This window comes from Phasianus colchicus, chromosome Z (genome assembly GCF_987193195.1).
Source record: "Phasianus colchicus chromosome Z, bPhaCol1.hap1.1, whole genome shotgun sequence".
NCBI lineage: Eukaryota > Metazoa > Chordata > Aves > Galliformes > Phasianidae > Phasianus > Phasianus colchicus.
In genome coordinates, this window is record NC_143476.1 from 84,330,849 (window position 1) to 84,345,198 (window position 14,350).

Consider the following 14,350-nt stretch of genomic DNA (forward strand, 5'->3'; position numbering starts at 1 on the left):
TGATAAACATTTAAAGACATAAGTTTCTATCTGATTAACAAACCAACTTAAATTTTTGCATATTTTAGGTTTTGTAGTTATCTGATTTCAAAATGCAAACCTACAATATTGTTGTAGATCCAGTACTTCTGAGAGAGAGACTCCATGGACAGAGAGTGAAAAAATCAGAGTGTGTGTCCGAAAACGTCCTCTGGGCCAAAGAGAGGAGAGACGTGGAGAGGTTAATATCATCACAGTGAAAGATAAAGAGACCTTACTTCTTCATGAGAAGAAGGAGGCAGTTGATCTCACCCAATATATTTTACAGGTAACTTGCTCTGCTTGCACTTTGCATTTATGAGCCATACATGATGGGTTAAAGTAAACTGGACTTGGAATTTCAGTGAGGAAACAGAAAAGGGCTGTCTGCATTTCTTGCATTGGAATAGATGGTGGGCTTTTCTGTCTGCTCAGCATTGCTATATTTGAATTGCTTCTGATTTATCCCAGCCTGTAGCAGAAAATCTGAGCCCAGAATTTTAAGCCTTCAAAAGTATGTCTTTTGCAGCTTTCTTTGCATGTGGCAAAATAAAACACTCTGCTACATGCTGTTGCTGCAAGAGAATTGCCTGCTGCTAAGTCTGCTCCAGGGTACTTCAACAAGGAGTTCCCTTCTTGCTATTTCAGCACTGCAATTCTGATTCAATGAATCACATATACCCTCATCCCCTCCCTCCCTTTGTTCTCAGATATTTTTAAAAATGTATTTCTCCTTTGGTCTTTGTTTCTAAATCCCAAATACCTTGTGCTGTCATGGTTCAGATTCTCACTTTTGACTGACAGCACCAAGAACAAAGCTGATTTCTAGAGAGCAGCAAGCCATACTCATCCACTGGGTGTTATTTTTACAGCTTGGATCCTGTGAACAACTGTTCAGAGTAAAAATCAGTTTGCAGCTCTCTCAGATCCATGTACCACCTTTTATGGTGCAACATAACAAGGCAATGATTCCAGCTCACTCCCTCAATCTGACTGGCTGTATTTGACATTTATTCAGTGCTTATCACTTTAGTATCTCAGCACTGAGATAACTGCAGATTAATTTTGTTCTGTCAATACTAACATATGAAATTTTGACATAGATCAGTATAGTCTGAACTAAAGTATGCTATGGCAAAGGCTATTCTGTTCTATAGGACCCAGGGAACTTCCCTGCTTCCAAATCTGGCTTCACACCCTACCTCCATCTCTGGCTCTTGTGGATAGGAAACCAAGGAGTACAGACCAAATGAGAAGTGGGGCAAACTCCAGCTCTACAGTAAGGGGAGCCAAACTAAAGCCCCATCACACAGCTTACTGCGATCTGAGTGCTGCTGCAAAATCTTCCTGGTTTAATCTGCTCATCTGCTAGTCTGGCTGGTTTGTGCATCATGGCAAAGATTGTCAGACAAAGATACGTACTACCTTAATTTACATTGCAGTGTATCATTAGACTGCAATGTTAAACTCAAGTTCATGGAGTCTTTCTTGACAGTGCGGTCTTTATGGCTGTCCTTGCAAACACCATTCATAGCCTTGGAGAATTCCATTGTGAACGCAGTTGCAGTCTTTCTAGAGCCCTTACTTCTTTGGGTCAAACATGGAGCATGGGAAGTTGGGCTTTTCTTGCCTTCCTCTAAGATAATATGCTCCAGATTTACTTTGGAATAGCTTCTGAGGACTAATTTTTGAGTTCTTTTTAATGTTCTAGTTTTACTGTGTATCAGTAGATTTTATTCATTTCAGTAATAAATCAGGGTTTCCTTTAGTTTTTTTCCTTTTTTTAAAAAAAAATATATATATATTTATTTTTGCTTTTCTTTTTTCTGACAGAAGGCTACTGCATGTTCTGCTTTTCCTTTCCTACCCTTAGTCTCTTGATTAGTTACGATGTTCTACATGTGTCATGCTGCATGTTAAATATCCTACATCACTCTGGACCTGATTCAAAGCCACATGAAGTCACTAGGAAAACTTTTGTTATTTAAATTTGCCTTTGCATGTGGGTTAAGGGGAATGAAACATGTTCATTTTCATGTAAAGATCATATTTATTTTTCAGCATGTTTTTTACTTTGATGAAGTCTTTGGGGAGTCATGTACCAATCAAGATGTGTATATGAAGACAGCTCATCCTCTGATTCACCATATTTTTAGCGGGTAGGGCATCTGTGTTTTCATTTGTTATTTTTCCATCTTTATGTTTTCCAGTTTCTTATACCGCCTTCATTTTCCTTTTACTGTTTGCATATTTTAAAAAATGCATTCATCTAACTTTTTCTACATACCCTCCTCCTTTTAGAATGTCTTTGTAATTGTGACTGTATGCCATGCTTCAAACTGTGTAGGGCCTCATCTTTCTCAATCTGATGAGGAGTAATACAACCTCTTTGCATGAATTAATATGGGTTAGGGGTTGGCCTGCTGAAAATGAGCTCTGCAGAGAAGGACCTGGGTGTCCTGAAGGCCAATAGGTTGACCATGAGCCAGCAGTGTGTCCTTGTGGCCAAGAAAGCCAGTAGTATTCTGGCGTGCATTAGAAAGAGCATGCCTAGCAGGTTGAGGGAGGTGATCCTCTTCTACTCTGCTCTAGTGAGGCCACATCTGGAGCACTGTGGAATTCTGGATTTCTGGATTCCCAGTTCAAGAAAGACAGGGAACTACTGCAGAGAGTCCAGTGGCGGGCCACAGAGATGGCTGTGGGCCTGGAGCATCTCCCGTCCGAGATATGACTGAGAGACCTGGGGCTGTTCTGCCTGGAGAAGACTGAGGGGGGAACTCATCAGTGCTTATAAATATCTGATGGGCAAGAGTAACATGGATGGGCTGGGCTGGTTTTAGTGGGGCCCAGTGATAGGACAAGGGGCAATGAGCACAAACTGGAACACAGGAAGTGCCATATGAACATGAGGAAAAACTTCTTTACCATTAGAGTGGCAGAGCACAGAAACAAGCTGCTCAGAGAGGTTGTGGAAGTCTCCTTCCCTGGAGATATTCAAAACAGGACCTGAGTGCTTTCCTCTGTGACCAGAGGAACCTGCTTTAGCAGAGGGTAAGGCTGAAGGATCTCAAGAGGTCCCTTCTATACCCGACAATTCTGTGCTTCTCTGTGACTCTTTCATGAGACTGCTGTGGGATATTTTTGTATGTATCGGTACATTTTACAAGGCAATAGAAACTTTGCAATTTGTTTTGATTTTATGGATAATTGAATAGAAGTTATTAATTATCTTGTAATTTATTTTGTTTTTATTGATATATTTTTTTAGGCAATTACATACTTCCTGACTGGGAAATTCATGGGTGATCTTGTTTTCTTGCAAAGTAACAAACTTGAATATAATTACATTTTTGAATCTTTGAAGGACAGACATAACAAAATGGAGCATTCTGGCCCTGGAAAACTCTGACTATCATCAGTAGAAACAGTGTCACATTCTTGAGAAAAAGAAGTAAAAAAGGAAAATAGGGTTTATATCTCGCTGTGTAATGGCAATCACTAAAAACACAGTGCACAATACAGTTAATCTAGTGATGCCAGGAAAAGGGGTGCTTTGTCTGACTCTCTAGCTAATTCAGCAAACTAATCTGGGGAAAAACTATTCACTGAGCCCTTTGCAGTCCTACATTTTTCCCCACTTCTGTGCATCCAGGAGGTTTTGAATCTGTTGAAAAACTTTCTTTCAAAGCACGGGAGAAAAGTAAGTCATTTGTTTTGTAGATTATTTGTTTGTTTTTTGGCTGATTCAGCTCTCTAAGTCTGTTCACCTCATACTTGTGAGTTCAGTGCTTGTACAAGTGCAGGGATGAGGAAATAGGCATGCAGTAATCCCAATTTAGATGGACTTGAAGCACTGCAGAGCTGTACCCTGAGACCTGCTTGATGTTTCACGTGCGTTAAGGTGCTATGATGACAAAGATGCAGCAATGTGAAATAAACTAAGAATTTGGTTACACTGGCTGGAGTGAGTGTATAAAATACTCTGCCACTGAAAGTTGGTGGTCCTCTTCCATCCTGTCCTACTGGACACATTCCCATAGGTTATGTGAAGCCACTTTCACCTATTTTGTGATCTCCTGTGAGGTACTTTACTCCACTGAAACAGCAGAAAATTTGCCTGCAAAAAAAAAGAAGGGCTTTCTGCTGTTTCAGTGCAGTAACGTCAGACATTGGAGCCAGCACAGAGGAGAATAGGTCATTGGGACAGGTCACACAGCTGGGAGCAGTGGAAGGGAAGATCAGCACCCTCCACTCAGCAGCAAGGCATTAGATTGACTTACCTGCATTAGAACTGCAACCTGAGGCAAACTAACCTCACTTGGTAAATTGCATTGCTGAACTGCTCATCTTCAGTAAGTGCAGTATCTGTTAACACAAAATCTGACTTGTGGCTGTTTTGCACCTCATGTCGCAGTCTTTTTTCTCTGTGATTCATAAGGAAATATTCCCAGTTATATTTCTACAGTACTATCACAGTACTAAATAGCTGGAGGAACAATACTGAATTCTTAGCTTCCTTAAATGTATTTCGGGAATCTAGAAAAAAGAGACACAGCAACCTTGACACATCAACTTTCCTTAAGACATGACTGGGAATAATTGTTAAGTGTTCTGCAGTTCCTCAGATAGGGAAGAAAACCAAGCTTCACTGCCAAAAGTTAGCTATATATATAGATTTTGACACTGCAGTATCTCTTTTAATAATGAGTAAGTCAGACGTGGCACTAAAAATGTAAGTTATCTTTACAGAGGCAATGCAACCTGCTTTGCATATGGGCAGACGGGTGCTGGCAAGACATACACAATGATAGGTACTCAGCGGAACCCAGGACTCTATGCCCTGGCTGCCAAGGACATCTTTAGACACCTGGAAGCATCACCATCAAGGAAGGATCACCTTGTTTTGATCAGTTTTTATGAGATCTACTGTGGACAGCTTTATGACCTGCTAAATGGAAGGAAGAGGTATGGAAATAAAAGATAGATTGCTATAAACCTTGGAGTGTTTATAAATCAATCTGTTACTATTCCATGCGATTAACTTTAAAAAACTACCTTTTATAATAAATGTTGCATATTTATTAAGAGTTGTTCCTAGGACATAGTTGGGGAGGAAGGCAGAACTTGAAACTAAATGTGACTGACATTGACAAGATCCCTGGCTGAACTCTTCTGACAGGAATAAATACATAAGAATAAAGGGCTGTGGATGACATACAATTTCATGCTGTTTTGCTTATACTACAGTAATCCATAGGCAGCTGAACATTCAGAGGTAGAGGAAGAGCCTTCCTATGACCAGAAGTTCTCATGCCAACTGTTGTGGAGCCACTGTCTGTCTCTCCTCAAACATAAACTCCCTTATTCCCTACTGTTGTGCCAGTGGGGCTGCAGCTCTTACCACTGCAGTCTCTGAAGATCCTGTTGATGTCCAGTATATGCTTGAAACAACAAAGTCTGCTCATCTCCTCCCAGAACTCATTTACCCAGTAGCCTGGCATCTGAACTAAAGTGCACCTCTGAAGGTGATGCTGCCATCACTCTCAGTAGTAGGACCTCAGCCCCAGTCTTGTTTGGACAAGGGCACACCTCTGGAGGTGAATCTGTTCAAGTTCTCAAGAGTTTTGCAAAGGATTTTAAAGCACCTTCTAGAGCCATAGAGTCAGATTAAGTAAGATATTATGTAACATTGAAGGGGGAGATTAAGCTTCCTCCCATGAGCATCATGCCTGTATTCTTCCTCTATACTGTAAAATTTCTGTGCAATTCATAGCACAGGACTCTGACTTTACAGCTATGGGATCTGTTTTTAATTCCTGTGGAAAAAAAATGGTAACTTGAACAGAGCATGACTGATCTGTGCATCAGATAGGGAAAGAAGGTCCCCTTCCCCTAATGACTAGCATCTATGGCTTTTTCACAAGTGTCATAGCAATGAAATGTGTTTTTATTGCTGCTATTTGAGACTTCAGAAATCTCATTTCTGTGATGTTTTGTTTTCAGGCTTTTTGCAAGAGAAGATAGCAAGCATGTCGTTCAAATAGTTGGACTGCGGGAGGTCCAGGTGGATTCTGTGGACCTACTGTTGGAGGTAACCTCAGTATTTGTCATAATTTTGTCTCCTAGAGCCTGATGTACAGATTTGTAAGATAAGTTGTGTACAGAAAAGACTGTTGTTTTATCTGTTGTACACATGTATGCTTGTTGTTAAAGGTTCTAGAATTGGCAATCTCAAGCAGAACACTGAGGAGTTAAAAGTTCCTTTATTCAGTAAGCATCTTAGAATCATAGAATAATTAAATTTGGAAAAGATCTCCAAGATCATCTAATCCAGCCATCCACCTAACACCAATATTTCCCACTAAACCATGTCCCTCAGTACATTTAAATGTTTCTTGAACACCTCCAGGGATGGTGACTCCATCACTTCCCTGGGCAGCCCCTTCCAGTGCCTGACCTGGACTCTTTCAGAGAAGACATTTTCCTTGGGTAAGCATCACTTGTGTTAGGGACACACAAGCTCTTATCTACAGTTGTCATTCCTGCTACCACTCCTTATGAAAAGATCTTTTCCAAGAAACTGACTACTGTCACTATTCCAGAAATCGAATGATGTTCTGATAAGGAACTCTGAAAGATGGATCTGTATTTTTCTCAGAGCATGACTTCTTTGGCTTCTTTGAACTTTTCTGTACAAAAAATATATAGATGTGTGAGAAAATATATACAGTTGGAAATCAATAGATCTGAGTTAGAATTTTAAACAATGCCTATGTAATGATGAGTGATAACAGCTGTATGAAATTAGGATCTTTAAATGGTAGCTGACATTCAGCATAAGCAAAATTTCAGTCTTCCTTCCTTGACTGGCTGAGACAAACAAGAACACTAGCAAATTTTCTGCACAATCCTGCAGCAAGACACCTGGTTAAATCTGTCTTCTTTTTAGCTTGAATTTGAATAGCTTAACCCATTTCTCAGTAATGAATTGTACATTGCAGGCGCCTGACAATGTAATTGACTCATTAAAATCGGCATGGTGTTCCCACTTATATTCCATTTAACTCTGTCTTTATCCTCATTAACTTCAAGCTTTGGGATGCACTGGTAATGCTTCTGTAAATTAGAGTGTAAATCTGCTATAAGGTTGATTAACACATTCCTCTGTGTTCTCACATTTCATGCACAAAAGAGCTATTAAGCGACTTGATTCTCACAGATATCTCAGCAAAAAAACTAATTTTACATTGACCACAGGCTTTTTTGAACACATGGATGTCACTAGCTTAATTCAGAGATTCTGAATAGTCTGCAGATATAAGGGAAGGGTCTTGAATACATACCTCGTTATTCAATGTTCATTAAAGTTGGCTTTGGTTCAGAAATTATTTGCACTTAGCACTAACATAATTCTTGGGAGCTGCAGCTGCTGGTTGAGAACTGGCCACTGAAAGGTATGAATAATGCACATCTGTCATTTAAGAACGTATTGATCTCAATAGATAATATTTTTTTCTTTCCATCAGAAATATGATTAATGACTCTGTTTTATGAAGGTACTGTTGCGCTAAACTTAGTAGTACTCCTTAAGAATTTGCTAAAGTGAATTATCCTGAGTTATATCTTGAGGGAGCCTATGCTCTTCTATCTTGCCTTGTTTTTTTATTTTTTTGTATTGAGTGCAATTAACCTTTTAACTTTATTCCTTGCTGTTGCATTATCCTTTTAGTTCTGGAGATGAAGACGGGCTTTGGGATTTTGCGTTTTGTGTATTATTTTCTGGATAATACTACTATGTGAAAAAGTGAAATGAAAAAAACTGCAACTAGCCAATCTCATTAGTCTCCTAGATTATCAATGCAATCTTACTTTCTTTCATTCCTGCCATAGATTTGTTTTTAATTTTATAGTCCGAATATTTTGCAAATCAGAGTGAATGTGCAGTGCAGCAACTTCTTATCTCCAATATAACTTCTAAGCTCCTTAGTGTCTCTGCAAACAAATTCATATACAAAGTTCTGACATAAACACTGGAAGACATCCAGTCTACATTAACATCTACTTTGCACCAAAATTTCAAGGCTGTAATGAAGCATTTCTCCTAATGTACCTTCATTTTGCTAAGACAAAATCTCTTCCGGGGAGACTTTATTTTTATTTACAATTTGCATGGATTTTATCCCTCTTTTTTCACAGGTGATTTTAAAGGGAGGAAAGGAACGTAGCACAGGAGCTACCGGAGTCAACTCAGATTCCTCTCGATCTCATGCCATCATCCAAATCCAAATTAAAGACACAGCCAACAGGATATTTGGGAGGTATGGCTAGAAAGGGGATTGCTAAGAGCTTGTGAGGAGGTTGAGATTAGGGCCATCAGGAAGGTGGACTAAGAGGAGGCATCATGTTCCTGGGCCGCTGTGAATTAAATCAGAAGATAGGACACAAAGAGAATAAGTTTAATAGTTCTTTTTTTGTTCCAAGGGGAGTGTGTATGTCACCTATGTAAGACGTTTGTCAGATTTGTTTGTAAAAACTTCTAGCAAAGAAGTTTGGCAATCAAATCCTTCCCTTCATCTTCAATGTTAAAAATTTTTCCTGTCTTGGGTGTTAATCTGCCCAAAGGTAGATCTTTGTAGTGGACACATGTACGTGTGTGCTCATCGCCTTTGAAGTTAATGGAAAGAAATAGTCATTGCTGGGACCTAATTCATCCCATTCTGCATAGTTGTCAAAGACAACTAGGCAAATCATCTGACGGAAAGGACTGCTCTCCTGTAGTTGACTACAAAGAGAGCCCAGGTTGATCAGCCCACGTGGAGATTACAAATGTTTACCTTTTGTCAGAGGAATCCTAGTACCTCATCTAAACCTCTCTGACAGTTTGAATATTTGACTCTCATGCTGTCTGTACCAGGCAAAAACAGCAGCTTACTTATTCTTGTAGCAGCCCTTAATATTGCAATTGTGCATCTTCTCAGTCATCTTTTTCTCTAGATTAAATAGCTCCAAGAAACAGATTTGAGGATAGAGGTCTAGGAATTTACATTACTGCTGAGTGTCAAAAAACACATTGACAAACCCTTCCAGCAACTACAGTGCAGCAGTTTCTTCCCAGGATCTAATTTTAAATACAAATCAAAATGGAAGTGCCACAAATAGTGAAGAGAGGAATAGGCAAAACAGTTTAGAAATAGAAGTGTGTGTGTTTTTGTAGGTTTGGCATGTGCTATTCTTTTTTTAGTTGTTTTTGCTAAAAGTGAAGGGGAACTGGGGTGAGGAGAGGATCTCAAAAATGTCACAGGTGAATTCAGAAGTCTTACAGAAAAAAGAAGGGCAAAGATAAATAGTCAGTCCAATAGCTGACACCCAGGTCTAGGCAATGTGAGAAGGGCCAGTGAATTCTGGGTGAAGAAGAGAAAAGAAGCATGGAAAGCTGAATGTATTATTTACTACAGTGGAAATTTCTGTTCATATTACCCTGAATTCCCATTTGACACAACCGTTTTCTGTTTTATCTGGAAAAAAATTACGAAATTTAATTCCTTTATCCTTGTTCTTAGGAAGTTACAAGCATGATAACAGAGAGATGAATGTGTTACACTTTAAATGGCTTATCTGTTAAACTGTGGAGTAAACTCACCACATGCAGTCATACTTTCTGTTTGCTAATACTAGTGCCAGAATGCTCTGACACTGTTCTGCTGTTAGGCATATCTTGACACTTCAGCTAATTCCAGTTAGGGTATTTCTCTTTATTCAAAGGTAGTAATTTCGGATTGTTTTTCTGATGTCATGTGTTGCTTTTCCCTGGTTTAGAAAAGAAGAAAAAAGGAAAGAAATAGAAAAAAACAACTCTGTAAGATAAACACAACTTTGTTTTTTTTTTCTAGGATATCATTCATTGACTTGGCTGGCAGTGAAAGGGCAGCTGATGCCAGAGACTCAGATCGACAAACAAAAATGGAAGGAGCAGAAATAAACCAAAGTCTTTTAGCAGTAAGCTACTAATTTCTAGGGAAGGTTTTGTAGTTAATTATTAGTATGGATTTTTGGATAAAAGTGAACCATGGAATAGTATGCATGTGGATTCTTTGGAAGGAAATAAATATCCAGAATACCAAGTTTTTCTAGTTTAAGTTATCTCATGCTTGAAAGACAATTTAATAGAGGAAGGAGTTAGTGATGAAAATCAAGTTTTCTTAATCAATCTTTATAGCCAGCCAAGTAAACACAGCATGGAAAATGTTAGTTGTATTATAGTAATTGTATCATATTTTATATAGAAATGCTATCCAGCTTTACTTCCAGAGAGTATTGGCTTGTGATTGCCAAATGTGTTTCATAAAAGCACATCTGTTCTTGCTGCTTGTTTTCACCACTTGAACTCAGACTCCTCTATCAAATCAGGTGTAAAGGACTTGACTACTCAAGAGTGCAGGAACTAGCATTTCATGTATGGGACAAAAGGAACAAGAAGAAAGGCATTTGTAATGGAAACCATCTTCTCATAAAAATGAACACAGTTATGCAAAAAGAGACAAGGAGCAGAAATTTGTCATCTAAGAAGTGCCTTTAAGTAGGGATGGTGTAGAAGGTTTTGTACCTCCTTTAATTCAAAGGAACAAAGCTCACTGATGACTGAGGGTTTTGCTAGGTGAGACGAAGATGATAAGCAGTCAGTGAGAATGAGTCAAAAGCACAAAAGTTACTGCGCATAACCATATCTTTTAGACATTCTTAGCACTCAGCAAATAGGTGACTTGTTCTGTTTTCAGAATGGAGAGGATTGGGTTTTTTTTGCACAAAGGCTTTACTGCTGTAGAATATTGCATTTAAAATGGGAGACAGCATGTAAAGTGAATGTGTTTAGAGCTTCACACTTCCTTATTTGCTGGTGAATAACTGAGTGACATAGGAGGTCAGCATTTGAGCAGAACTGATGCCTGAGGGCTGGGGCTTAACACAGGTTCATGAAACTGAAAAGGAACTTTAAAATCAGAGTGTGCACATTTTTGCTATTTTGTGAAGTGGGGTAAATAAGAAATTTAGGTACCTAGAGGTAGTGATTTAATCAACTATAAAAGGCTTCAGACTATAAAACAAAGCTCTGGCCTTCATAATCCTGACATACACTTCTAGCCTTAAAATACATGAAATATGAAGTTTGCTACTGGTTTGAATATTTGTTTTCAAGAAGAGGATACTCAGATGCTGCAGTTATTAGAAGCAGTATAAAATATAATTGATCTTGTACTTGTTGAAGGTATCATTTTTCATAAAATGCAGTAGATGCAAGAGATACTTGTCATTTCAAGTGGGTGTTGTTCCTTTAAATATAGAAAGGGTGCTTCATGCTAGTATCACCACGACAACACTGTCATCTGCTCATTTTTCCTTTGATATCTGCTCTTATAAATGACTTGTCTTGTGGCTATACAGTCCATATCTGCCAGTGTGACGGCTTGTCCAGGTTTGATACAGCATGTGATGTTATTGGGCTTATTCCAATGGACAAAAAAATACAAACATTTGTTTGAAAGTGACATGTTTTTTTTCCACTGCTGATAACAAATCAAGAGATATTTCTTTAAAACTACTAGCCACCTCTGTTGATGATTACATGGAGATGCTAACATGGAGAACATCTGCTGTGTTTTATGAAAGGCTTGGGTGTAGCTACCTGCACATGTCCTGCTGTTTTTAATGGAAGCTCTCTACTCTTGGAAGGATGTATCTTCACTCCTTGGGTAGTCCATTGCTTCATTCTCAGTGTTCTGTGTATAGTCCTTACCCGCTTGTCAAATACCACAATGAAATGTTTACTTGGGTTGCATCTGTACTGCCTTCTGTGCATGGGAACACAGCAGCCTCCACGGTTCATTTTTTGTTGCTTTCTTTCTTCTTTTTTTTTTTTTTTTAATGTTCTCCATTCCAATTGGGTTTGAGGCTTTGCACTGGAGTGAAGAAGGAGGTCAACCTTCTAACACAGTCCACTGTACCCACATTTGCACTGTGCTTAAAGGGAATATCTATACTGCAGATTAGAATCACTGTGGGGAAGAATATGCTCTTGTTTAGCTTACAGTGCCTCTTTTAAAATACAAAAGTATTAAACGTTGCCAGAGTGGCATAAGAGATTTGCACTGTTGTTATCTGAACAGCAGTATTTTGTTTAATTTTCAGCAGGGGAAAAGCTTATTTTAGAATAAAAAGTTTAATAAAAGGTGGAGCATGAAAAGTTCTGTTCTGAGGATGTTACAGGTATATGAATCCAGCATACACCTGGCACAGAAGCTGCAGCAGTCTGGTTTACACTGTCTGTCTGCAAGCTCGTTGGCTATGGTGCAGCAGCAGGTCTGTAGTAGACTGGAGCTGTGTGTTGAACATGCATAAGTATACCAAGGTTTTTGGGCTTCGTTTTTTTTATCCCACAGAGCTGGCAGGCTGGGATACATGGCTCTGTACTTCAGCTTTGCTTCTTGAGTGCAGCTGAACAGCTGCTGATAACTGAACTAGTCAAAGCTGGCTATTCATTGCTGTGGCAGTAATGGTCCTGTGAGGGACCTGGTAGGAGTTAAAGGTGCAGGAGGGAAATAGTAAGTAGCTTAGGATTGATGCAATTTAGTTACTTGATAGAGAAAATAAAAACCAAACTTGTGTGTGTGTTTTTTTCTCTTGATAGCTAAAGGAATGCATTCGGGCCTTGGATCAGGAGCATGCACATACTCCTTTCCGACAAAGCAAGTTAACTCAGGTAAGAGGAGCAGAAAGGTAACAATAGTAGCTACTTCTCCAGTAATGACAAAATGCAAATTAAGAAAAACAACAACCATGATTCATTAACTACTATTAAACCCTTGAAGAGAAATGCATACCTCTTTCAAAAAATAATTTAAAAGATAATCACAGGTCTGAGGCCAGCTGCCAGCTCCCCCAGTCAATCTTGGGGACTGCCATGGTAGTTTAAAACAAACAAACAAGCAAACACAGAAGCATAGCTTCCCCAAAAGTGCCTTAACTCCCAAATTCTGGGATTGAATCTCCATTGTTTTGTGGGTATTTTTGTATGAAAAGCTCCATGGACTGCTCATAATCAGGTTTTCACATTGTGTGTAACTACTGAAACAAGTTCTTTGAGAGTTCCATCCATTTCCACTCACTCTGTAAACAACCTTAGATCTTCTGTGCAATAACAGTCATGGGAATTCTCATCATCATTTCTTCACTGCAGTTGTAGCATATGTTTTGAGGAATGAAGCATATGGACAGCCTTGTGGCACATGGTGCAAGGGCTTGTTCAAAGCACTAATTAACACTCATATTCATTTTAAACTGTAAACAAAGAATGTCAAGATGAATTCAGACAAGACAACTACATTTTAAAAAAAAAGCAGAGTTACTGTGCATCACCTGTCATTAACCTGCCTCTGCACAGATTGTTAATGTACAGGAAATTCACGGTAACTTAAACTAACTTTTCATAAGTTCCATGCTAAAGTCAATCACTTTACCACATATTTTGTGTAAAATAAGAACAAGCATATGATTAAAAATAAATATATGGATTGCTAAGGATCTTAAACTTAGTTTTTCCTTCTAATCCTAGGTCCTAAAGGATTCTTTCATAGGCAATTCCAAGACCTGTATGATAGCCAATGTATCACCTAGCCACATAGCTACAGAGCATACCCTGAACACATTACGATATGCTGACAGGTAGGAGATGAAGTTCAATCTTGCCAAGGTGAAAAACACCATGAAAAGAGTAAGGTGTAATTTTTGTGGTTACATTGCAAATGCTGACTTTAACAGAAAATGTAATTTCACAATGCAAATAAAATCCTTACCTGTTCCACTCTTACATAGGATCTTCTCTGGGCAGCCCAAGCCAGTGCCTCACCACCCTCTGAGTAAAGAATTTCCACCTAACATCTAACATAAACCTCTCTTCTTTAAGTTAAAAGCCATTCCTCCTTGTCTTATCATTATCAGATTATGTAAAAAGTTTGTCTCCAACACATTTATAAGCTCCCTTTAGGTACTGAGAGGCTGAAAATGAGGTGTAGAGGAGCCTTCTTCAGGCTAAACAAGCCATGAGCCTTCATCATATCTTCATAGCAGAGATGGTCCAGCCCTCTGATCCCCTTTGTGGCACTCCTGTGGACTCTCTCCAACAGATCCACATCCCTCCTGTGTGGGGGGCCCCAGACTTACACAGTACTGCAAATGGGGCCTCACAAGGGCAGAGTAAAGGAATACAGTCCTCTCTCTCTCCCTGCTGCCACCTTTATTTTGATGCAGCTGGCTCATGTCCAGCTCTTTGTCCATCAGG

At 39.1% G+C, this 14,350-nt stretch overlaps 1 protein-coding gene across 5 annotated transcripts in view; it reads left to right on the forward strand.

Moving 5' to 3' along the window:
- Positions 1-14,350, forward strand: part of KIF24 (kinesin family member 24) — a 30,372-nt gene that overhangs the window by 10,069 nt on the left and 5,953 nt on the right. For all 5 annotated transcript variants that reach the window (XM_090132274.1, XM_090132275.1, XM_090132271.1 and 2 more), the window contains 8 exons: positions 118-307; positions 2,080-2,177; positions 4,768-4,983; positions 6,022-6,109; positions 8,215-8,336; positions 9,909-10,014; positions 12,701-12,772; positions 13,625-13,734. In XM_090132274.1, the coding sequence (XP_089988400.1) occupies positions 118-307; positions 2,080-2,177; positions 4,768-4,983; positions 6,022-6,109; positions 8,215-8,336; positions 9,909-10,014; positions 12,701-12,772; positions 13,625-13,734 (1,002 nt within the window). The remainder of the gene's footprint in view (positions 1-117; positions 308-2,079; positions 2,178-4,767; positions 4,984-6,021; positions 6,110-8,214; positions 8,337-9,908; positions 10,015-12,700; positions 12,773-13,624; positions 13,735-14,350) is intronic.